Source organism: Periplaneta americana, chromosome 12 (assembly GCF_040183065.1).
Source record: "Periplaneta americana isolate PAMFEO1 chromosome 12, P.americana_PAMFEO1_priV1, whole genome shotgun sequence".
NCBI classification, from domain to species: Eukaryota; Metazoa; Arthropoda; class Insecta; order Blattodea; family Blattidae; genus Periplaneta; species Periplaneta americana.
Window position 1 is genome coordinate 77092343 of NC_091128.1, and position 27655 is coordinate 77119997.

Here is a 27655-nt window from a genome sequence, read left to right on the forward strand (position 1 = left end):
ATGGGCGAACAAATGTCCACGATGAAACTCGACCCTGACGCCCATCACTCATCACAGAAGACCTGAAGACTAAAGTGAACGACAGAATCTTGCAAGACAGGCGCACATCACTCGACGAATTGCATATTGCCTTTCCTGACATTTGGAAGTGATGAAGAGTTGAAGAAGACAGTGAACATCTGGCTTAATGAACTGGCGGCAGAGGAGTATAACACGGAAATTCTAAAGCTAGTGAACAGATACGACAAATATTTAAATGTAGGTGGTGATTATGTAGAGAAGTAAAGGAAGCTTCAGTTATGTAACAGACTTTGTTTTTTCAAATATATTTTTTTAATTATTACAACAAAACGGTCGTTATTTCCTGGATCCCCCTCGTACACGATATCACTAGGTGACATGTCGTTTAGTGAGCAATATGAAGCTGAGTGACTGCAGTCTGGAAGTGATGCATCATTGAGTGTGTACAAATCCGGAAGTGATGATGTGCATGCAGGGCCAACTTAATTGCATTATAGACCCCATGGCAAAGGAGTGCACTGGGCCCTGCCTACACAACCATTCATAAGAGTGAAAATGAAAATTATCTATAAACTTACATTTATTGATATAAGTTATCCAACAAAGTCGGTATTTTGACAATTAAAGAACCTCATGTATAGCAGAGATTAATCATTACTAGAGAGCGGAATTTAGACCAAAAACCTATTTTTTTCCTTGATACATACAGGTTTGAGATTTAATATTTACATTTTTCATGGAAATATAAGTATAAATAAAGGGGTTTTATAGTGTCTAAAAATGCCTATTTCGTCGTTAGTGTCTATTTTTAAGTTTTGTTTTTAATGTTTGCATCGTTTTTCGTAACTGCTTACTGTTTTTCTTAACATTCTGTACCATTTACATTCCAAGACGGGTAACAACTCCTTCCTAGCAATAAACAACACAATAGAAAAGTACCTCTGGGCCACCCCTTCTCATTCTTACTATCTTTCAATCCTAAAATTCCAACTTTCAGTCAGCCTGGGTAGTGTAGTCTGTATAACACTGGTCTTCTGTGCTCGAGGTTGCAGGTTCGATCCCGGCCCAGGTCAATGGCATTTAAGTAGGCTTAAATGCGACAGGCTCATGTCAGTAGATTTACTGGCATGTAAAAGAACTCCTGTGGGACAAACTTATTATTATTATTATTATTATTATTATTATTATATCTTCCTCTGTCTGTCAGCAATTTAACATGAACTCGCTGGGTTGTACCTGAATAAGCATTTTCATACATTCCAAGACAGATAACAACCCCTTCATTTTTTCTCACCATTTGTAAGTACAGTAGTGAGCGACACGATAGCCACAATAGGTGCTGATCATCTATTGTGAAGCAAACTATGGAAATGTGATTGGTGAATGAAAAACACTAACTTAAAGACTGAATGTCTTCATTTTGTGTATGCATGTGTACCCTTGTAAAATGTGAAATGTGTGGAAGTTTCTTTTAATCCTAGAATTTTGCATTAAATAAATGTTTAATCTTTAAATAAATAGCCTATTTTTTATTTTATAGAGCCTAAATAAAGGAGTTTAAGAGCCTATTTTAGTCGCCTAAAATGCCAATTTTTAGGGCCTAAAATTCCGTTCTCTAATCATTACAAACGTTTGGACAATATAACATGAGCCTTGATACTTGGGAACAAAAATTTGAACATAAAAATGTTACTTTGTTGGTAAATGACACTGTCAGAGGTAACACAGGTTTGCATTGTGAAATTACCATGAATTATTTATATTTATACTTAATCAAGTGTTCAACACAAACATTTGCAAAACTTTTTTGCAGAGAATTTCTTTATAATTGGGTTGAAGTAAGTAGTCTTCAGGATTTCATGTTTCACAAGCCTACACATGAGTGAAGTGCAGGGAACCTCAAATACTCTTGTAAAAAAGTTAATTGTGAAAGATAGTTGCAGTTAACAGTAATTACTTAAGGATGACAAGTGATCAGTTTTCCTTTCTGCTGGAGAAGTTAAAGTTTCTATATGAAGAAAGCAGACAACAATGAGGATACCTCCAGCAAAACTAAAACTGGAAATAACTCTCAGTTTTCATCTACTGGAGACAGTTTCGCATCATCGGAATTCTTATATTGGACTCCTACTTTGTTTTTATATTCCTGATTATTTACTTCCCGTCTCCCATCTCCTCAACAAAATGCAGAGTATATTCACGATTCCATATATATCCATATTTTATCATGTTCTAATGAAACTCCTGCGAACAGCTAACTAATTTATGCGCGAAATCAGCCATTAAACATGGAATCATGGGAAAAATGATGCATCACTGCTCACTAGAGTTGGAAGGCAACCAACTTGTTCTAGTGATATGTTGATGCAGTGAGCGCATGCACAGTGGTATACACAGCACAGTTTAGTGATAAGTGAGCAACTGTGCATCACTAAGTGATAACATGTAAACGAGGCTTTAAAATCGATGGACCACCATGGAGAACTCCAAACATGAGGCTGAAAACCTTTGTTGTCTTAATCTTTCCTGAAACTCTCATTTCGTTGTGAAGACAGTTCCTTGTAATAATGACAGTATCTATCTCACTTCATGATAGATTAAAATGTGTACTTTCATGCTCAAATTTTAGAGTTTGCAAAGGGGACATGAGGTGTGTGTAAAGCTCGGAGTTGTCTGGTACTTTCAAATGTACTTACTCAGTTTTTGACAATCTTTTGTGTCTTTGTGATTATGGATTATGACTTTTAATTGAACGGAACTTTAAATGTTACATGAATTAAACATTTGTCAATTGTTGGCACTTCGATTTTTATTGTAGTTTAGAGATTTTTGTGTTGTTACAAACTTACAATTAACAAGTATGACAACATTTGTTGATACCTACTTATACTGTACATACTGACTTATTTCTATTACAGTATAAGCATATTAATTTTTGTAAGGTCAATTTAATGTAGTTAGAAAGCTCTTAAGTTGTTGCTTAGCAACCTTTTATGTATGTTTCAGTTTGCTGTACCATATTTAAAATATGTATATAGGCTACTCACAATTTTTTTCAATTATAGGCTACATCACGTCATATATAACCTAAATGATTCCATGTAAGAAGATGACTGCAATCTAAATTTAATTGTTAGATTACAAGATTTTTGTACTTACATGTCTAGTTCGAAATAGATCTTACTTTAGGTTTAGCCTATGAAAACATTTTATCCTTTATTTTTAACTCTCCCATGTGGAAGTAGGAATGCGATTTTAACCTTCCTCTTTCCTGGTTTTGCAATGGCAATCAGTATTACTGTCATTTGAAATCAGTTCATCTTAAGTATATTAACTGAAATTGCATCTGAAGTGTTTAAAAAAATATACCTTTTTATTGGACTTCTCATACCCTAATAAATGATACAGAAACATTTATAGTTAAAATATCTGCAAAGTTTGTATTTAAAATGTTAGTTAGCTGTATAGTGAAATATATTTATACAATTTTCCATGATTATCTGCTGCAAAACTGTTACAAGTTACGTACGGTAATAACTTATGGTAGATAAGTGCAGTGAATTAAGTTTTACATGAAAAGTTTACAGGATAGTATCACAGTCTAGTATATACAGTCACGAAGCCAGTATTTACTAAATATGCAAACATAGACAGTTGAAATATGCATCCATAGATAGTTGCTCACCACCAGGATCGGTACTATCACTTCACCACAGACCCTTTCCCCAGCAGACGATAAAATGTATTGTACTTTCGAAATCGTATTCTTTTGAAAAAATTAACACCTTCCTTCCACTATTGAAATGTGAAATACATAAGGTTTATATATTATTTTCATAAAGCATATATTATATTTTATAAACTCACTTTCCTGGTTTTTTCGGAAGAAGGATAAATCTGACCTCTTTTTCTTACAATATTTATAGTACCACAAACGTCTCCTTGTCCCATATTATTATTCAAATTATTGTATTTTAGCCATTTACAGTTATTACAACTGATAACGAACATTTCACAGTTTACACAACTTTTCACAACAATGTGAAATACGGCACAGTCAATGCCTTTTCGATCTAGACCAGGCCGTAATATATGTTCGGATTTTCTATTTCAGTGTATGTAGCTCAGTGAAATATTATATTATAACTTTATTGCGTATCATTGCTAAGTTTTATTTAGTGTAATGTGTCCATAAGTTCCGTTTACTTCTTGTTGCATAATATGTTTCAGAAATAATTACAAAACTGTGTTATTTTAATGTGAAGAGAATTTTACGCGTTAACATAATCTGTTCGCATCAACATTTTAAGTTTAGAATGGAAGCTATTTTGAGGTTCGATAAAAACGAATTTATATTGTGATTTAAATTTAGCACATCTACCTTCCTTAATTGTAGACAGAAAATTTACCATACCACTCCTATGAAATTAGTGTACATACGATTGTGTTACTTCGTCTCTTAGGTAGTAGATAAATACAATAATTCAGTAATCAATTGTAGTATTAAAATACAAATAGAATGTGATGGGTGTCATACATGACATTATGTTTAATTATAATGTATAATTGCGAATATAGGAATATAAGTTAAAATAAACATAACCTATACTTTCCATATGACATAACATACATATGTAGTGGCAGGGCATTGGAGACCACTAAAATTAGACAGAAATGGGAAACTGGTACAGTAAACATAACCTGTAATTTCAACATATCTAAATATTTGTGCGGTGCAACTGAAAATTATTGAATCGTGCATAAATGAATGTACAAGAATTTCGCAATATTTAATCGAAATGAAGGCAGGTATTACATTACACATATGAACAACGTAATTTTCACACCAAAAATAATATTACACCTTAACTCGCAAGGAATTATGTCTGAAGTGTCTCCTAACCATTGTTTTAAATTTTATTAATGCAATTACACTACATTTTAGAGAAATATATGTTACTCTTTATGCATTCCAATTAATTTATATGGTTGAAATGCCGCCCTTCGTGATCGGGTTAAGTGAGTCACATGGTCTGCCTTACGGCCTGTATTAGAGCACGATGGCAGTGACAGTCTATTGTTTCTAGTACTCACAGCATTCCAAGCGGCTAGCAACTATCGTGAGAAATGCAAAAAAATCACCCCAAGCTTCGTGACTGTATATAACAGACTGTGATAGTACTGTAGAAATTAGAGAATGATTATTTTACATGTATTTCTTCTGTTGTCCTTGGCAGAGATATGGCGTTATGTCAGCCTATAATATTAGAACACCCCTGTTTCTCTTTCTCTCTTCATCTCCCTTCTGTATTTTTCCAGCATTTATGTGTTTTTTATCTTTAAATATAATAAAGTAAAAATTAAGACCTATATGATGGATCATACTTCCAATTAATAAAAAATTTCAGCACTTATGAAATATTTCATGAAGGGAACTTAAAATTCTACCATTTGCCATCATTAATACTGAAATTCATAGGCATAAATTAGTGCCTGAATTAACTTAGGTGACACATTCATTCCATAATTGGGTAGTGAACATTTTTCTAATTTAGAACTATATTAAAACTGTTTTTTATGCAGTAGTAGCAATAATTATAAGAATTATTGTAGTTGAGTTCCCGTCCAAATACATTGTATAATACACTAATCATTTTTACACTTAGTGACTATTTTTAGACATTTCATTGTGTTAATGAATTAATTCAACTGTTCTTCAGATGTAGAATATCAAATGGAAACACTCAGCCTGTCAGCAGATGATCAGCTGGATGTAGAAGATGAAGAATCAACTCCTATCTCACCGCCAACTCCAGACAATGCCATGAACCTCTCTGTAGGTCCTGCTTCAGAGTCCACAAATTTTATCAACATGAATCCTGAAGTAAATATTGATATTGTACATTATACATATGTTACATTATTAATGTTATACATTAATATTACAATAGTAAAGTCAGTTTCTTCAATGCAATTACTGTAAACATCAGTCACAGTAGTTTTAACACCCTATGCACATCCACTTTCATAATCTCTTCCACTCATGATGCACTTAAAATACTTTTTGAAATCATGAAAGCTCTTGCCTTGCAAATGTGATAACTTTCTGTGCTGAAGAGAACCTAAGCCCACGAAACTGTATATCCTGGGGTAGGGAAGGGAGTGTAGAATGTCACAACATTACAGTGTTTTGTTTGGCAGTTCTCTTTGGATTAGAACAGACTGATGTACTGAAACATTAGCATGCAACAGAAGTCAGTTTTTGTTCTTAGTTAGGCTGCTATAGGTCAAGACATTTCCATTGAATTTATTAGTATAGATTGAATAAGACATTCACAAACAGTTCCAACATGACTTGGCCTTTTGATCTGTCCTGGCAACATTGTTTGCATAGTAAGGATGAAGGATTTCCATCTTGCCAACTTGTTCTTCAGTTTGAGATCAAAGCGACAACAACACATTTCAGCATGCATTTTGATATGCTGTATAATACAGAAGGTACATTTGGAAGAGTATTGCTGTATTCATTTATAGATTTAGTTCTGTTCAGTGATAATGTAGTTCACAGAGTGAGTACACGTATTTCCTTCTGACTAGTAGTAAATTTTATTCTTGCATATTCCATAGTGAAAGCCTTTGCAGACCTTATTATGATGTTTTCTTTGTTGATTCTCTTCAATCCATTTTCTGTTCAGCATTGCATTGGTGCCATAGAAGTCTTGTAGGCCTATCTCTTTTCTCTCAGTTCAGTTTTCTTCTTTGGGTTACTTATAGGTATAGTTTGTTCAGTTTCCTGGAGTGCAGTTTCACAGAGAAAACTTTGCCTATTAACCCTCTACTGCCCCCTACTAATTTGTTGTCATAAATAAATGCCTTTCTTTATAGCAACAGAATTTTGTCTTTGCCTGTTAATAACCCTCGTTTAGAAAAAAAACTGTCAGCTTTCCTTCATCGCTATGTGGAGGGAGAGTTGCCACATCTATGAATAAACTGGAATAGCAGTCATTAAGGGGTCGAGGGTCGCTAGAGATGTGGCAGCTGTGCAGTGTGTGATTGGGGGTGGTCAGAGTTGTTTGTGTAGGAGTCATAAATCTGTTAAGTGTGCATTCAAAGAAATCATCAAATTGCACATGAAGAAATTGAACAGATTCTATGGCCTTATATATGGTAGCTGTAGCTTCATTCTTATGTCTTCTAAAAGGACTGTTTCATTTTCTACTTCGTAGACCACTCCTCATGGAGCTTTTTTCCCTTCTCCAAGTGCCCCTTTCATGAATTTCATCTTCACTTTTTTAAGTGTCTGAGGTTGCCGATTGTAATTTTATCCCATATGTGGTAATTCGTATTATTGCTGTTTGGAATAATGTTCATTGTTGTTGAAAGTTGCAATGCATTTGTCACCTCTTTTGATTCACTGTTGAAAAGGCCAATACAAATGATAATGGTGGCTTGATGCTGGTCCTCGGTAAACATACTGAAATGTAGGAAAAACACATTTTTTTGGAGATCTTCTGTGAGAATTGTGTGACAACTGCTGTGGCTGACTCCTACAGCAGAAATATCGTCAGTAGTTGAGAACAGTTTTTACGCACCACACTGAACCTCGTAAATCTTTTCTGTTTTTACTGGTCTTGGGCAGGAAGTTCACACCTCACTTTGCTTATCTGTATTTCCTGAATAGCATATCACACCCTTGTAAAAAATTTTATTTTAGCATGCTGTTCACATGCTGACATGATGACCTTAACTTTCACTGCAAGTCCTATAACACACTTCACAAACCAGTTGTCACATAATCACATGTGTAGAATGGTACTCAGCATGGAGACTAAATGTCATCTGAAAACACAGAACAACTAGGTTAGGAAACAATCTTTTATCTTGCATTATTGTGATGTACCGAAGTACATATGATATTTCCGTGCAGGAATTCTGCATTACCATATGATGAAGGATGGATGGAGCGGAGAAAAATTTTCTCCAGCACCGTGACTCGAGCACTGTTTTCAGCTCTACGTGTTGATGCTTTATCCACTAAGCCACACCGAATTGCAGTGCTAATGCCAGATTGAATCTCTCAGTTTAACTCTCATGCACTGTGTCACAAATGTGTGACAGTGCCACAACAATGTCCAACACACTATGTGCAGAGATGCACTCATTACGAGTGACTGGCCGGACCCCACTTAGTCACTCGTAATTAGTGCACCTCGCACATAGTGTTATTGGACATTGTGCCACTGTCACACGTCTGTGACACAGTGCATGAGGGTTGGTCACTAAAGGGAAACTAAGAGGTGGAGCTTAAACTGAGAGAATTCAATCTGGCATCAGAACTGGAATCTGGTGTGGCTTAGTGGACAAAGCGTCAGCACATAGAGCTGAAAACCCAGGTTTGAGTCCCGGTGCCGGAGTGAATTTTTCTCCACTTCACCCATCCTTCATCATATGATAATGCAGAAATATCATACATACTTCGGTACATCACAATAATATGATATGCATATTAAATAATCACTTTGTGATTTAAGATGGTGCTCATTCCGTCGGGCCACTTATTCACTCGTAATGAGTGCACCTCTGCACATAAGGTGTTTAACATTGTGCCACTGTGACACAGTGCATGAGGGTAGGCCACTAAAGGGAAACTAAGAGGTGGAACTTAAACTGAGAGGATTCAATCCGTCATCGGAACTGGAATCTGGTGTGGCTTAGTGGCTAAAGCATCAACACGTAGAGCTGAAAACCTGGGTTCGAGTCCCGGTGCCGGAGAGAATTTTTCTCTGCTCCACCCATCCTTCATCATTTTATCTTGCAGCTTTTCTCACCAGTCAAACAGGACAACCTTTATTTCTGTGAATAACCCTGTATGCATGAATTAAACTGTAACTCTTGTTTGTCTCACATATTCTCATTATTTATTTCACCTTCCCAAATTCTTTCATTCCTTCAAGCACCAGTCTTTTTTTTTTCTGGATGATACAATGGGCTAGATCATGTCTATGTCTAGTGATGGAGAATGGTTATTTAAACAGCTTCTGAATTATTTTAATTTAAGGTATTTATTACAAGTTCAACTTAAAAAAATTGAATTAATGAATAGCATGTTTTATAGCTTAAATCAGGAATTCTTTAACTATGAGTCACGACCCAAAGTCAGGTCACTGTTAAATTAAAAAAAAAATGATTGATTTAAATTTATGAACCTTTTCAGAACTACGTTTTTATGAACAAAAATGAAAACACAATAATGATCGCTAGTGTAAGGCCGAACTAATATAAATAATTATTTTTGACATTTTGTTTCATAAAAGGTTTTAATTTTCAATCATCATTACCTACATACTGTGTATTCTACACTATGTTCTTACTCATGCTTTCACACTATTGCAATATTATGATTAAATTTTATAAGTAATTATGAAATTTGATATGATTATGTCCCGTGACCAGAATATTGTACGAAATGGAAATATAAAAATTGGAGATTTATCCTTCGAAGAGGTGGAAAAATTCAAATATCTTGGAGCAAATATAAATGACACTCAGGAGGAAATTAAACGCAGAATAAATATGGGAAATGCCTGTTATTATTCGGTTGAGAAGTTTTTGTCATCTAGTTAGCTGTCAAAAAATCTGAAAGTTAGAATTTATAAAACAGTTATATTACCGGTTGTTCTATATGGTTGTGAAACTTGGACTCTCACTTTGAGAGAGGAACAGAGATTAAGGGTGTTTGAGAATAAGATTCTTAGGAAAATATTTTGGGCTAAGAGGGATGAAGTTACAGAAGAATGGAGAAAGTTACACAACGCAGAGCTGCATGCATTGTATTCTTCACCTGACATAATTAGGAACATTAAATCCAGATGCTTGAGATGGGTAGGGCATGTAGCACGTATGGGCGAATCCAGAAATGCATATAGAGTGTTAGTTGGGAGGCCGGCGGGAAAAAGACCTTTGGGGAGGCCGAGACATAGATGAGAAGATAATATTAAAATGGATTTGAGGGAGGTGGGATATGATGGTAGAGACTGGATTAATCTTGCTCAGGATAGGAATCAGTGGCGGGCTTATGTGAGGGCGGCAATGAACCTCCGGGTTCCTTAAAAGCCAATAAGTAAGTAAGCAAGCATTATGAAACATATTACAACTCTGTATGACAACTTCACCTATTTACACCGACGATATTATTACATTAGCACTGTTTAACTACAAAATGGACCTGTAGATTACGCCAGTTGTTTGCCTAGTTGACTTTGGGTCTTGATGAAAAGAGATTAAGAACCCCTGGCCTGAACAATAATCACTCTCTGTTACATGTAATTATCTCACCACGTTGAAGCTGTGCTCTGCATGCTAACTATTATTTTCAAGTTTAAAACTAAGACTGAAATTATCTATACTTAGCAAAGTATGGTAATAGCATCAGACAGCACTCATGTGAACAACAGCAACAACAAATAATAATAATAATAATAATAATAATAATAATAATAATAATAATACCAGTATATTCATACTGAATCCTATGTAACAGCTAATACAATATGTATTCTAATTCTTAATTTAAATATGAATTTATGTCAGCTGATTGATGTTGCTTTATTGTCTGATCATGACTTTTTGACTTTTATGTCTTATTTTATGTTGAAGGTGAGCTTAATGTGAGGTGTAAATACTGAGGGTTTTGTCATTTACAATTTGAACTGAGGTTCTCTATTACAAAGGCACAAAACTACCTCAAAACAGATGTAAGATATATAACAAAGTACTACTATTTGAGATTGCCTGTATTTTCAGAAAGTGTAGAAGAAAATCACTTTTCAATTCTGCTCTTGAACCTGGGTGCAACCTGAGTTAATCTCTTATATACAACTGAAACTGTACTCACTGAAAAAAGAGAGAGAATTTTGATGACTACGACTTTGACAGCGATTATTACAATGAATAACTATTGTGATAAAAATATTAATAGAAATATACTCTTTTACTATTTCCTCAGTAATTTCTGTATGTGATACAATGTTGTGATTATAGTAATTCAAGCAGCAGTCACATAAAATATATCCAACTTAATATTTAATACAGAGTTGCCATTTATCCCAGAAAACTTGGGATGTCCCCGTTTTAAGTGCACAAAAATTGTTTCAATAATAGGAAGATTTCTAAAATCCTGATTACTTTAAATAGCACAAAGATATGTAAATATTGTAGAAGAGCATAATTTCAAAACTACTTTGTTGTATTTAATTAAGTTTTCACTAAGCAACAGCGAAATTGTACTATATTTGAAATATATATATATATATATATATATATATATATATATATATATATATATATATATATATATATATATATTACAATTGTTTATATATTTGATATCAATACATTCTTCGTTTTATGGTTAAATGCCAAACATACATATTTATATCCGTGTTAGTTTTCAAAATATGGGTATAATACAGATTTGTTTTATGAAAGTTCAATGTATATGAAAGAGAAAATATCGCCAATATCTGTCACAATCATTTTGACATTCAGTATGATATGAGGCATGTCAACTCTTCAGAATTTTAGAAAGTAATAAAAACAGTTTCTGAATCTGTACAGAAATCTTTTTTTTTTTTTTTCTTTTCAATTTCTTCTTAAAATTTTACAAATTGAATTAAATCAGGGGTCTTATAACAAGCAATAACTAAAAAATTTTCAGATTTGTTTTATATTCTTTAATTATTCAAAACCTCAAAGAATTTGAAAACTGAAGAAGAATTTACACAAAAATTCATATCTCTCAATGAAGAGTATGGAATTAACATAGATAAAAAGTTAAAAAGAAAATTAGAACAACCCATTTACCCTTTTGACATACCAGAACTAGGGAACAATATGGAATTGCTAGACAAAATGTTTAAAAAAGAAACAGGCTTCTCAACACTGCAATAGTACTTCTGGAAACAGTACAAACTTTTTACAAGAAGAATAAATCCATATTTTCACTGTAGATTACTACTCAATAAAGAATTTAACACAGGAGCAGAGAATGTATAATATATTACTTTCATCTTAAATCAACCTAGCAACAAAACAAACTTTGAAGGCAAATGAACTATTGATCATAAATACGTCACTGAAAGGACTTTTTAATCATGTGAAATCTTTCAAATAAGGCAATATTACTATGTGATTCTAAAACAGCAATCGAAGCAGTAGTATGGTACAACCTTCACATCAAGACTGAAAAATGAATGGAATAATTAAAATCTGTAATCTGTAAAACACAAAATATAGAAAAAATAATTTTCTTATGATGATTTCGTCGCGCTGTGGCATTAAATGGTGATGAATATGCTGACTTTCTTGCCAAAAATGTACTAACATTTTGTAAACTACCAACATTCGAAGCAGCCAATTTAAAATCTCAGAGGACAATGAAAGCAAAATTAGAATGACAGTTCACAACCAGGTGTGAAAATAAGCAATGGAGTGGAATTTTGAAGAATAAACACATAATCCCAGATTTCCCCAGGACTGCATCAGTGGCCTTATTCCATTTCCTCACAGGACATGCCTTTTCACAGCTCACCTACACAGAATTTCACTCAGCCCATCATCTTAATGCCCATTAAGCTTAAATGGGCAAATAATGAATAAAGACTATCTTTTGAAGTGCTAAACCATCACGAAGATTGATGCTAATGAAGATTCTCAGGCAAAAAAGCATTTTTGAGATCCAGTATAGCAAATTGAGGACACCCAAAGCCATGAGCATTATTGAACATTATTCTAGCAGGGGAAAGGAGCTAGCCACCCTACCCTATTATCTCCTGGCTTAGTTGTCTCACGAGTGATTCCTTATTGGTGTCATTTATGAGATTCCAACCAGTCTTCGACTGTTGACTAAATACAGGGTGGAAGGAAATGTATTACATTAATTCACAGAGGTAACAGATCAAGTCGAAACGTATCTGATGAGACGTTTTTGTTTATACTCTCCTCTCACAAGTCTTGCGAAGTGGATGATTGGAGTTACACTCTCCTTCACTACAGAGCAATGATCTCACGGAGCACTGTCACTCTTTGCAGCATTGCAAGATGTTAAATTCCATATTCTCAAAACTTATTTGAGAAAATTTGTTCGTATTGACTTGAACTGTTACCTCTGAAATTAATGTAATATGTTCCCTTCCACCCTGTACACATACCATACATTTCCGCAGATAGGACGATAATTTTAATCGTCAAAAAATACCCACAAAAGTGAGAGTCATGTTGTATGGCAGATAAAAAAAAAAACAACAACAAATCACATTTGTCATTATAGCATATGTTACTGTTGATAGTGATTCATTTGTCGGACGGGAACATTAAGCCTGGCGGCCTCCATCTATCCACAATATTCGGAAAACGAATCACATTAAGTGAAGTGCCTAGGCACTGGATACACACACACATCGTCAGAGACAAAGAGCTTGTTAACTATGTCCTGACTTTCACTGTTGACAGTCTCGTCATATGGGTCCATTCTCAATGTGGAGAAATGGTTTCTACCTAGTCATCAGCAGACATAGCATCTTGAGGACTGATGGAGGGGGACACTGTGCAAGCAAGTTAACCCCTTACCGCATGGGACAGTCTTGCACACACTGGTTTAATATTCAAATAACTTAAGTAGTTCTTTCTTTCTCAATTGATGTCACATATGGTCCAATGCAATTCTCTACAGTGTGTCATATCTGTCCCAGTATCCAGTTTCAAATATTATATGCTTATATTATAAATTATATGAATGTAAAACTGGCATGTGCCATATCTGTCCCAGAATTCGGTAAGGGGTTAACTGAATGCTGGAACATAAGCTTGTGTATAACTGCAAGAGCGGTACATGTACATAATTGACTATGCAGAGAAGAACACTATGAAATAACTGTTCACCACGACACACATATAATTTCTAACTACCTGTCAGTATGCTCCTTATTTGCAAAGATAGTGCATCTGTAGTACATCATAACGAAGAAAAAGGGATGTAAGAAGCATCAATTTGTGACAGAATTTGGAGGCGAATATTTTGAAGTGAATGGGAAATATATTACTTGCAAAGTGTGTAGCATAAAAATATGCAGGATGACAAACATCAATATATATAGACACATTGTAATGCTAGAAAACTTGCATCAAAAAACGAAAGTGAAGATCTGCCAACAGATAATTCCATTTCAAATAAACAATCACAATTCTAACTGGATTATGGTAAAGGTTGGCATCCTGTTCTTTAAACTACAAAATCTTCACTTTAAAGTTTTTATTGAAAAATACACAAATAAAAAGTTGCCAATCTATGTAACATTAAGGCAAAATTATTTTAAAATATGTTACGATAGCACATTGCATTAAATAAGACATATATATTTAGGTTATTTTCATTTTTAATATATAATTTATTTAATTTGCTATAAATGTTCCTATGTAGTAACCCATCGTTCTTTGCAAGCAATGTTTATGTTCATTAGACGACCAGCATAGTTGTATGATATTAAAACTTAAAGATCCGTGCCTGATTCTGAACTACAAGATCATCACACATTCAACAGTAAACAACGATCCTCGAGTTTTGATGTTTCTGTATAACTCCATCTTCTGAAACTGGCAACGAAGCCTCAGTATATACTCCATGTTGCAGTCAACTTACCTCATCGGTCCCCCAAGATGTTATGTCTGGTCATCAGTATTCCATAACAAATCGTCCTCTGTCCACCTCTTACATTAGAAATTCCGCACTTTTTGAAGAATATGATCACTGTTTCCATTTTCACTTTTTTCTCGTAATGGTTGATAGTTTGGGGTCATCTTAAAGGACAGATACAAGCTAAAACCATAATATTGTGCTCGTCTTATCTGCAGAAATGTAAGGTACATATACATTATTCTTGCTTGAATAAAGTGTTACATTAGAACTAGCAATACATTCATATTATGCATTTAAACTAATTTGATCCCATTTTCTTGGCATCCCTATATTAAGAAACCTTCCTGTAAATTCACATTTAAAAACAAACTGAGTCTCTTGTACACAAGATATCTAAATTCATACAAACATTTGTTGCTGCATTAAAGAAGTGCTGATTATTAAATTTGTAATAAGCAACTAATCTCAATAATACTTAAGAGCTAACAAAATAATACTGTGTGCAGTATAACAAAAATAATAAGTGAAATAAGAACACAAACATACAAATAATTTTCTTGTTACTAAGATACTTATGGCAGTATTTGTGTTACTTCAGGACAGAGAGAGGGAGGGTGACGTGGAAGGTAACCTGGAGAGCTTTGTCCTGGAGCCAGGTTGCCAGAGAGTTCATTATAAATGCCGCATTACTCGTGATAGGAAAGGAATGGATCGTGGACTCTACCCTACATACTTTCTACACTTGGAACGAGACTATGGAAAAAAGGTGAGTTCTCTCCCATATTTCAATTGTTCAGAAGGAACAGATGGTCTTGAATACCGTGATCCCGAATTTTATCATTTTTGAGTGACTCACTTAGTTCAGTGCTAGTTTGGAGAATATTAATGTATATTGGACAGTATTGGACATAAGGGAACGTTAGTGATTTTATCTGTGCAACATATTTGAGAAGATACAGCTCTTTTAATATAATCTTATGGTTTTATGCCATAAACTTAAGTGAATGACATCGTTAGAAATCAAAATTAGACTGCTGTTTCGTTAATTTTTGTTTAGTGGAGCAGTGGATTGTTAAGTGCTTATCCAGAAGATATTGTGACAACAGTTTTTAATATAACAAGAGCAAACATTTATAATTAATTAATTGAACTATATTTTTAATATTCAACTGCCTTGATTGTTTATTTTCCATAGTGATAGTTCATTGTCTCCATGAACTACTCTATATGATTAACTTGTATGCAATTTTTATACTGAAATTATATAAGGTATGTAAATCTTCAAGTGATAAATAATGATGCTGATCAAAATACTAATATAGTTCATGGGAGTAACAGTAAAACATCATCTCCATGCCCCCACTGTGGGAAGCACTTAGAATTAAAATCCACATTAGCAGAGCACATCTACAAGCTCATAGACAGAATCTTGCAGATTGACAGCCATCCACACAACTAACATTAATACAGGGAAATTCATCAGCTTCCAATTCACATCAAACAGATAACAACAATGCTTCACAAAATATTTATCTTCAGAATCAAGTGCATAGTCCCTTAGATACTTACAAAGAAGGGCTAAATTTTTGGAATAAACACTTTCTTCAAGATTTAAGCGATGATGATTTTGATACAGCTGTAGAAAACTTTGTAGAATTCTTATCTGAATGTATCTACCTCCTACCTGATCCAAAGCACCCCGCAGCCAAGTATTTTGAAGCTAGGAAAGCTAAAAGAAATGATAAGATACAGAGATCTTACCAGGAACATTCTAATTCCCAGCGAGCATCTAAAAGGGACAAGGAAAAACGGAAAAACAAGTATAAGTACGAAGAAATTCAGTTCCTATACTACAATCAACGAAGGAAGGCTATTTGTAAAATCTTAAATGATGACTCGATATCTTGTAAATGCAACATAGAGGACGTTGATGCACATTTCAGATCTGTCTTTTCAACTCCAAATGATTGTACACGTGAAACATATGAGTGTAAACTTACAGATGCCCAGAAATTATAACTTACTGAAACATTCGAAGATCATATAACTAAACAGGAAATGGCCGTCAATACAGCCCCTGGTTCTGACAAAGTCCTTATGAGAGCTATTAAAGATGATTTGACATTACACAAAACGTCTAATATTGCAGCAAGAATGCTTCAAACTTCCTTAGTACCTAGTTTATTTAAAAGGGCTCGAACAATTTTATATAAGAATGGTGATGAAACAGACCTGTCTAATTGGCATCCCATAACTATCTTTTCTGTTTTAAGACGTGTTATCGAACAAGCACTAGACTTTAAATTGGGATCATACATATCCTTCTCAGAGCAACAAAGAGGTTTTACCAGATCACCAGTATGTTTAATAAATGCTTCTCTTTTAAATTCCATATTATAGTCAGCCAAAGTAAAAAAAAAAAAAGAAAGAAAATACAACAATAGTGTTCTTGGATATAAAAAAGACTTTCGATAACATCAGTCATGCTCATTTGCGAAAATCTTTAATATTCACTGCAGTCCCAGAAAAACTAAGAAAGTTAATACTCTCCTTACGGGAAGACAACATGACTCAGGTAAACATAAACCACTCAAAAATGAGACCAATAGAAATTTCTAAAGATGTGTTACAGGGTTCACTGTTATCACCAACACTATACAATATATCCACTGACCATATTCTACAAGAACTAAATGAAACAGAGACAGCAAATGCATATGGGCATAACTTAGTTAACGGATTAACTCTATTAACAGTCCTAGGGTTTGCGGATGACACTGTTATAATTGGGAAAGACCCGAGATTCGGCTGTCGAATTGACAAAAATAGCTCTTCAAAGATTTGAAGAAATCAGATTGGATATTAACTTAGGGAAATCCGTAGCTGTCACTATTGAACATGGTAAATTGTCCGGATTTAACCTCGAAATCCTAAAAGACCTCCAAATTAAATGCATTTCAGAACAAGAATGTATCAAGTACTTGGGTCTCAACTATGCCAATGTAATGATATTTGACTCTCGAAAAATGATTTTAAAATTAAAAAATAAATTGGATCTACTTTCTTCTTCACCTTGGTTACATCCAGAGCAGAAATTTAAAATCCTCAACTCTTCAATCTGTACTATATTAATGTTCCTCTCGAAAAAATTCAAATTGGTTTCCTACAAGACGCAGATAAAATGATTAAAACAAATCTGAAAGAAATACTATGTTTACCTACAGATACTCCAGATTAAATTATTTACTCTGACAGTAAATATAAAGGTCTTGGTCTATTTCGAACTACATGGGAGACAGTCCTTCAACAAACTAACAGGTGTCAACTTTTGATGAGATCAGATAATCAGTATATTGCCAACACAAGAGATTTAGAGAGTGAACTGAAAACTAACCTCGGAAAGTTACCTCTGGATAACAATTTGATCTCCCCAGACACCATTAAGAACAAAAGAGGTCTAATTGACTCAAAGAAACTCGGGAAAATTTTGCGCTTTGAAGAATTTAATAAATGGTGTCAACTGCCACAAAAAGATAAAGGAGCCAGCTTATATCAAGACTTCACGCCCAGAAACAGCTGGGTCAGACATCATACAGGCCTTTCTAGCTCCAAATGGAGTGATGTGCTAAAGATGACTGGTAATGTTGCTCCTGTACACGCTGTTCCAGGCAGAACTCAAGACAACAACAACAACTGTAGGCGATGCCACAGTGAGGTTGAAACTTTGGCTCATGTCTTGGGTTTATGCCCATTTGGCGAAACTCTTCATAAAACATAAGATCAGGTCTGTAATCACAACATACCTTAAGTCAAATGGCTACACTAGCTATGAAAATGTCCATGGAATAGCAGATACCGGAAATCTTTGGGATATTGATATTATAACATTTAAACCTGAAGAGACAAAAGGCTATATTCTGGATCCGACCATCAGAATCAACCTGAGGAGATTAATTTAGGAAAAAGGGCAATATATGAACCGACTATCCCTTATTACAAAACATCATATAAACTCAGGGATATAAAAGTTGTCGGATTAATGGTTGGCACTAGAGGGACCATAACGAAATATTCGTCTCATTCTGTCATAAATTTGGAGTCCCAACAACAACAATTAAGGAAATTTCTATGATAGCTTTGAAGGGTTCTCTGCAGATTTTATGGCAACACTTGTATTTCAATTCAAATTACAGTTGAATTTTCTCATTCTATTTTATTTTTTATCTATATTTTTTATTTTACTGCAAATTTTTATTATTGTAAAACATTATCTACTGTAGATTTCAGTTGTTTGTAAACAAATTATTTGTAAAACATTTTTAATGTCAGACCGTAAGTGTTACTGTTTAACATTCTTTGTCTTTGGCAACCTCACCAAGTTGAGGAAGATTAGATTTAAATTTTTTTACCAATGTATAGTGAAATTATTCATGAGTCAGCTTTCCCCACTCTCTATCATTTGTGATGTGCCATCAGCCAGTAAGATTAAGCTGTGGTCATTCAAGTACCTTGTTTGTTCAGCAGTATTCAATTAATTTTACACTGAATGGATAAGCTTATTACAGAGGGAAGAAGCAAGGATCTCACTAGTTCTGATAATAAGCTGAAACTAATCAACTAGGTAATTAAAACTTAGTTTATTTTAACAAATGAAAGGGGTTATATAATATATTAACTATATTCCTAAGGTCTATTCTTTTGTTGCAATAGCAGTTATTTCCGTACATTTTATTTCACGAAATATCCATCATATAGGCCTCCACCTTTCTATTATACATACCATATTTACTAGATTATAAGATGCATCTTGTTCGGTAAAATTGTCCCCTTCATAACTGAGGTGCAGCCTGCTTTAAAAGGATGACAGATGAGTGCTATTCATAAAGTAATTTCCGTTTATTTTTTACAAACCTGTGAATGACATTACAGAATTGGGTTACAATATGTTTGAAAGTATATACTATAGTTTCCAGTCACATTGAGACACTTGTCGTAGCGTTTGATGAGCTTTGAAATTTCGCAATCATAGAATTCGGCCGCCTGTGACTGAAGCCAACCTACGACGCTGGTTTTCAACTCTTCGTAATCGTCAAAGCGCTTTGAGCCAAGCCACGTCTTCATGTCCATGAAGAGATGGTAATCACTAGGCGCCAAATCTGGGCTATAGGGAGGATGATCCAATACTTCCCAATTGAATTCTTGCAGTTTGATCACAGTATGACGTGCTGTATGCGGCCAGGTGTTGTCATGCAGGAAAATCACCCCAGAGCTCAACATGCCGCGACGTTTGTTTTGAATGGCCCTTTTCAAGTTTGTTAGTGTGTTACAGTAACGCTCAGCGTTAATTGTGGCATTCCTCTCCAAGAACTCCACTAGAAAATTCCTTTTGCTTTCTCAGAAGACAGTTACCATGAGTTTCCTTGTGGAAAGTGTTTGATGACGCTTTGTAGGTTTTTTCGGGGAGTGAGTATTGCCCCACTGCATTGATTAAAGCTTTGTTTCTGTATTCACATACCGCACCCAAGTCTCATCCCCTGTCACAATCTGATCAAGAAAAGTAGCATCACCTTCTTTTTCGTAACGCTCAAGAAAGGATAGTGCTTCTCCCATCCGCTGAGTCTTTTGTTCCTCAGAAAGAAGTTTAGGTACCCACCTGGCCCAAATCTTCGGTAATCACTTTGTACAGAAGAGTACAACTAATCTGTGGAAAATCCTCACTAAGCTCCAACATGGTGAACCTGCGATTTGCTTTAACCCTTTCGTCAACCAAACGAATCAGATCTGCATTCACGATACTCGGTCGACCACTTCTCTCTTCATCATGGACATTGGTTCGCCCATTTTTGAACATACGACACCATAGTCTTACACCACCTTCACTCATTATGTCTGGTCCATAAACTTCACAAAGTTGGCGATGGATTTCACTAGCTTTACAGTTTTTGGCCACAAGATATCTTATTACAGAATGTATCTCACACCTGGTGGGACTTGCGTTTGCACCACACATTTTGACAGCACGTGGCTCAGAGAGGAACAAAGAAACAACCTTGACTCTAACCACTGCTCGACTTGTACTGCTTCAAGGTACACTCCACCGCAAGAGCGGCGCCACTGTCTCTGTTGTTACTTTATGAATAGTTCTCGTATTTAAACTTCGACATGGTAAATGGAGACTTCAGATTCTCAAGATAGAAGTGGAGCAGAATATAATGTGTGAACTAACCTTTGGTATGGGTACGTGCTTTCTTGGCAAGCAAACTACTACTTTTTTAGGTTCTCAAAATTGGGGTGCTTAATAATATGTTCGATGTCGTGATATAATGGAGTAAATATCATATAAGAGTGATATACTGATGTAAACTTGTGCCAAATGGTAATTGATAACACAGAAGAGTGGGGAACAGCAAAATTTTGCTTGGCTAAATCTGATCTTTGAGACTTTAAAACTATCAAGTGGGAAGGTCTATACTGAGGTTTGATGTGATACAGAACCTACTGCTTCACTTCTTGAGATTTTTCAAAGCACCAAATGTAACTACTTGAAACTGAAAAGAAACAGATGTTTCACATTTAGTTCCTAATCAGCTACTGTTGTAATCCTTTTCAATATTCTCCGGTCAACATTTTTTTTTCGGTACACTGTATTTAACATTCAGCTAGAAACAATAATATGACAGATACAATTATTTACTAAATGAAAGCTCTTTGTTTCTTCTCAAAGGTTTTTCTATTAGCTGGAAGAAAACGTAAGAAGAGTGCGACAAGCAATTACCTCATATCAACTGATCCAACCGATCTGTCACGTGGAGGAGAATCTTATGTTGGGAAGCTGCGGTCCAACCTCTTGGGAACTCACTTTACAGTCTACGACAATGGTCATTCCCCACGCAGAGGAGAGTCCAGAGAAGAATGGAAGAAGAACGGTGCAAGACAGGAGTTGGCAGCCATAGTCTATGTAAATAAATTTAACAACATTACTTTATTGTACGAGTCAACAAGTGATATTGCAAGAAAATCACTTCTAGTGCATTAAACTACGCATTTTCAGCATCCCTGATAGAAAAACAGTAAATTTTGTCATGCTGTATAGTCTTTTTAGTCTTGTTTATGGATATATTTTTTACAGAAAATCACTGCTTTGGATTTAAGGAGCCTAAGAAAAGTTTTACTAATTTCTGTTTGAGATGAAAAAAAAAAATTATATTACATTAAGTTTTCATACACAGTTGCAAAAATCAAAAACAATCACATAATGGTCATTCTTTTGAAGTCACCAGGAAAAAATGTTTTAAATATGAATTTCTTCGAAATGGTCTTTTTTCGCATTTCCTGCATGCAAAAAATTAATCAATGAAGTTTTAAATATAGTACTCTAGCTCAATTATTATGGTGATTTTTAAAGTTAAGTCTAATATTCATAAGTATTCTGCAGTAAAAATTTCTACCAACACTCATCATACATGATTGATTAAATTTTTATTAGACATTTGGTTTTATTTTTTTTTTTTTTTAGAATTGACAAGCTATATACTGTTAGTTCTCTAAAAAATTATGCAAGTTATCAGTAGAGTCCGGATTTTATGTAATTACATATTCTGTTCCTATAAGAAAAACTAAAACGTTGGCGAATCACAACAAAGGGATCATTATTCCGAAGTTTTAAGTTACATATTTTAGTGCATAATAAATATTAAGGTATATATTACATATTTTGAAGGATATTTCATATTTGGAAAGAATACACATTTTTTTTTACCAATTTTCCCTCAGGTACAGTGTTCGTTTCTAAAGGAAACTTCACTTTCATTGTTTGTTTGCTTCTCTATTCAGTTGTTTTAATGATTAAAATACAGAGTGCTTACAAAGTAGCAGTAGTAGTAGCAGTAGCAGTACATCCATATTGTAAGTTATAAATCAATTATGTTAAGTACTGTATAAAATTTCATAGGTAGGATAAAGTAGCTGAAATTTAGTACAAATGTAGCTGGAAAAGTAGTTCTGAGGTTGGTAACACTGCTTGAGAGGCTTATTCTAACATCAGATGATACAGCTAACTAGTCTACTGCTGTGGCGCCAGTCATATCCAAGTTATAAGATTGAATTTCAATTGATGATGCCTTTACTAATGATGGTAAAATCGTGCTGTGCAAAGTGTGTGACAAACACATCGGGTGCTCCATTGTCACAATTAGAACAGCATTTAAAAACTGAACTTCATGTGAGAAATTAAAAATGTGCTCGGTCGAAAAACAAGTTCTTCTTACACAAGTGGTGCTGGAACCTTCTTCATTTTCTACCAGCGAATTTAATAAAGATTTATGCATGGCAGTGGTTGCTGCAAACTTATATGGTATAAATTTTGAGTGCCAAAGTTTCAAGCATTCCTGTGCAAATACTGCGACTTCAATATTCAGAATGAATGAACACTCCAGAAATTTATTTGAACTCCTGCTACACTGACAAAATGGAAACGATTAGAAGTGAACTTCTTATGTATGGGTTGCTATTGACGAAACAACCGATGCCTTGGGTTGTTTTATCGCAAATCTCGTCACAGGTAAATTGGAACCAGAGACTCCATCCAAGCATTAGTTAATTTATGGCAAATCACTAGAACATACAATCATCCTATAGTTTCTCGATTTGTCAACAACAGTCTTAAGGATTAGGGATTAACGAAGAAAAGATGCTGGTATTCTTCTCAGATGCTGCATCCTATATGCTAACAGCTGCAGGTGCCCTGTCTGTGTTTTACCCAATATGATTCACTTCACGTGTTTGGCACATGGACTACACCAAGTGGCTTAGACCATAAGAGATATATTTCTTAAAGTGAATGGTTTAATATCGGCAGCAAAATAAGTATTCTGCAAATCTCCTTATCACATGCAGTGCTACAAGAAACTGTTACTGGATATGCCTTTACCTCTACAGCCTGTGATTACTAGATGGGGAACGTGGATAGAAGCTGTGAGCTTCTTTAACGAACATTTTGAGGCAGTGAAGTCGGTGGTGGAAACATTTTCTCCTGAAAGTGCATCATCTATGCATGAGTCCATAAGTGCCTTTCAAGATTCGAAAGTAGCTTCATTGATAGCATACATCACAAGTGACTTCAGTTGGATTTCGAACACCATTAAAAAGCTGAAAACTTTCGGACTGACCCTCCATGAATCTATGTTAATAGTAAAAGATAACCATTAAACTGAGTGTTGTGCTGCGAGTAATCAGTGAATGTCTTTCAGTAAAATTTAATGTTGTATTGAAAAAAAAAACAGGATATACAACTTTTTTCACTATATGCAAAATACTTAAAGATGATTGTGTGTAGCTCCCTAAGAACATTGTATTATTCCTCATCTGAAATACCCGCCAGTTACTTTGTGTGAAGTTGAGAGGTCGTTCTCCATTTATAACAACATTCTAACAGACAGAAGGCAATCAGCGACCGCAAAAAAATGTGAAAAAATATTTAATTATTAATTGCACTTCCAAACAATAATAAAATGAGGTCGAATCACATGTGCACCTGTAATTTTTTTTCAGTACAGTTTTCTTATCGATTTGCAAAAATACACCTAATAAAGTTAGATTTTAAGTTATTTATTTATTTTATTTATTACATATTTATCTGCTACAGCGCTACTCTGGCAGCAGGCGTGCCAAGGACCGCCAACAGAATTTATGGGCCCCTATGCAATACTGTACTCAGACCCCATCGAAAAAAGTAACAATTACAAGTTACCAGTTATTGTAACCATAATAATCATTTGCAAAATAAATAAAAGATAACCCCATACACAGATACGAACTTAAAAATATACACTTTTATTACATTGAAAACTTTTAGTAAAACTTCACATTAGCACAATATATTATATTCATAAAACATTATTCTTAAACACCTGTATTTTCAAACTTGGAGTCCAACATCAACAGACAACTCTCCTTGACTTCATTGATGCAAAATCATCAATTATATAATCAAAATTTAAAGACCTAGCAAGATCGCTCTCCAGACTAAGGAGCCATGGTTACTCAGTCGTTCTTCTTAATACATTTTTTATTTCCTTCATTTTGCTGAAGAATCTTTCAACATCGGCAACAACTGTCTCAGAAATTGTATAGAATATTCTAATGGTTATACAGATATTTGGAAATAAACTGTCCAGTTTTAATTCCCTGAGACTATTTAGGAGATTCATAGGTTTCAGTGGGGTTGGTGCTAAATTAGAGGCATGAAATTTATTTTAAATATTTCGGCTCATCACTGATCCCTTTATTAATATTTTCATAATACTTTTCACGCAGTCTAGCACCCATATTAATATCTTCCAATTTTTTTTGTCTCTCCTTGTGCTTCTCAGCTCCCGACTTATGCCTGTACTTGTCCATTGTGCAGTTAAACTATAACCAGTAACACTAATGAACAGAATTTACTAGACAAACGACAACGAAAAAACGAAAGTTTCGACACGAAACATACAATGTATTGAAAAAGAAACGTATCCTGCGACTTCGGTTTGAGAGAGTCCGCTAGCATATTGTGGTGGGCCAGTAGGGGTTTGGTAGTTAAAAGGGACAAGCCAATAAATAATTGAACATGTTCAGTACAAGCGACTGGAACATAGTTCAGGCAAATGCCAGTGCCCTCAATTGTCGTGTCAGTGAACATTAATGCAGGAAACTGATATTCTATTATATAAAAGTCAAATACACTGACTGACAAAAAAAATCACGCACCAAGAAGGAGTTGTCATTGTTCTGCAGACCTCGGCATAGAGTTACATCTCAAGGAGATAGTCATATGATTAGTTGAAGGGTCTTGCCACCAGAGGCCGTGAACCTGCTGTCATCCGTGGCCTATAAAAGGGCTTGCACAGGCTACTCGAACGTAGTGGACTGTTTCCTGTTTTGTAAAACTCGTCGATCATTTGACATGGCTCTATGACATAATGGAAGAGACTTTACCCAGTTAACAGAGTTTGAGAGGGGTCGCATTACTGGAATGCGCGAGGCAGGATGGTCGTATCGGCGAATCGCCAGCCACCTATGCCATTCTGACCAGATTGTCAGGATGTGTTGGGACCAGTGGATGCATGAGGGCACGCACACACAGCGACTGGGTTCAGGATGCCCTCGACTGACCACCAGGAGAGAAGTTCGTCGGATCCTTCAACAAGCGCCCGCCATCCTGAGACAAGTAGAACCATTATTACAGGCCCCTGTGTCTGCCTGAACCATTTCCAGGTGCTTGACTGAAGAAAATTTGGTCTCACAGCGCCCATTATGTGTCCTGCCATTGACACCCGCCCACCGTCACCTCCGTTTGCAGTGGTGTCGTGAGCGACAAACCTGGACTGGAACCGGGCTGTCTTTAGCAATGCATCCAGGTTGACGACGGTTGTGGTCATGTCTGGAGACCTTGTGATGCGTGTCTCAATCCTATATTTGCTGTGGCGCGACACACCGCACCCACTGCTGGCGTGCTGGTCTGGGGGGCCATCACATTCGACAGTCGGTCACTCCTAGTAATGATACGAGTGTCAATAACAACGCAGCGATATGTGCAGGACATCCTCCTCCCACATGTGTTGACACTCATGGATGGCTTCCAAGAGATCTTTTTTAGCAGGATAATGCTCGGCCGCACACAGCAAGTGTGTCACAGGAATGCCTCCGCAACGTTGTCACACTTCCATGGCCTGCACAATCGCCAGATTTGTCGCCAATCGAACATGTCTGGGACCACCTGGGACGCCAACTGCAGCAGACTAGAAGTTTACAAGATCTAGAGAACCAGTTGCAGTAAATATGAACAGATATGCCGCAGAATATCATACGAAACCTGTATGCCTCCATGCCGGCTCTTATTACACCTTGTATCCAAACTAGAGTTGAAGAAACAGGGTACTACAGCCTCAATTCAGGTGGTCAGTTTTCAACAATAAAATTATTATTTTGCTCTAATATTGTAATCATTTACATACATCAACATTACGATTATCCATATGTTTTCATGCAATTTCCACAACTCCTTTTTGGTGCGTGATTTTTTTTTGTCAGTCAGTGTATTTAATATGAAGTAGTAATTTGTATTAATTCTACTATTGTTAAGTTAATATGTCAAATTTATGTAACAAATATTCTTACAAAATTTTATAGTACCCCTATGTATCTACGAATAATTATTCATGATAATAAAAAGTAATCAGACTCACTTAATCTGACTGGCCCTTACTGCTCACGGGCCCATATGCACTCGCCCCCTTTGCCCCCTCTTCTCGGCAGCCCTGGGCGTGCCAATCTTCACCCAGTCCAAGCCAAGGCTGCTGCAAAATGGTCCAGCCGAGCTACAAATGCGCTGTATTTATGTACATATTTATAATTTTCATATGACCAGCCTCATGGTCTAGTGGTCAGAGTTTCTGGCTATAGTTCATGAGGTCCCGGGTTCGATTCCCAGTTAGAGCACAGGAATTTTTCCTTAAAGGGGATTATTCCTGTGTTCGTCCATGGTCTGGAATTTAGGTTAAGTTTAGATTTAAGACCTCTCCTGGCACCACATTATCATAATCATCCTATCACATCATCGGGGTAATGTAACTCCGCCTTCCAGGTGCTCCACCCTCAGAAGTGGGTTACAACTAAGCCACAGCCAGGAGAGAAGACCAGAAATGTCGAAAGACAACCTGGTGGCATTGGATAAAAAAAAAATAATAATAATAATAATAATAATAATTTTCATATTACATAAAATCCGTGCTCTGGTCTTCAGGTATAAAATTAATTTACAATTAGTCAGTGGCATTTGCTGCCACTCTTCACAGTCTCTTATTGCACATTTACATGCTTAAATTATTACAGACCTAATTTCAGTGAAAGTTTGTTAGGTGTCCTTCCCTCAGTTCATTTGGCACAGATCTGAATTTCCGTGCA

General features: G+C 35.4%; 1 protein-coding gene and 1 long non-coding RNA gene across 4 annotated transcripts in view; one reads left to right on the forward strand and one right to left on the reverse strand.

Moving 5' to 3' along the window:
- ktub (Tub domain-containing protein ktub) overlaps positions 1–27655 on the forward strand; it is a 37439-nt gene that overhangs the window by 4139 nt on the left and 5645 nt on the right. Inside the window, exons 4-6 of the mRNA XM_069841570.1 lie at positions 5742–5905; positions 15312–15479; positions 21438–21671. Coding sequence (XP_069697671.1) covers positions 5742–5905; positions 15312–15479; positions 21438–21671 — 566 coding nt within the window. The remainder of the gene's footprint in view (positions 1–5741; positions 5906–15311; positions 15480–21437; positions 21672–27655) is intronic.
- LOC138710579 (uncharacterized) overlaps positions 5765–27655 on the reverse strand; it is a 153091-nt gene continuing 131200 nt past the window's right edge. The window contains exons 5-6 of one of the 3 annotated variants that reach the window (XR_011335268.1): positions 21489–21667; positions 5765–5900 (exon numbers count right to left, since the gene is read on the reverse strand). This is a non-coding gene — a long non-coding RNA (uncharacterized lncRNA). Of the gene's footprint in view, positions 5901–6536; positions 7861–17581; positions 21262–21488; positions 21668–27655 lie in introns of those variants that run through there. The other 2 variants (XR_011335267.1, XR_011335269.1) reach the window with 2 other exon arrangements.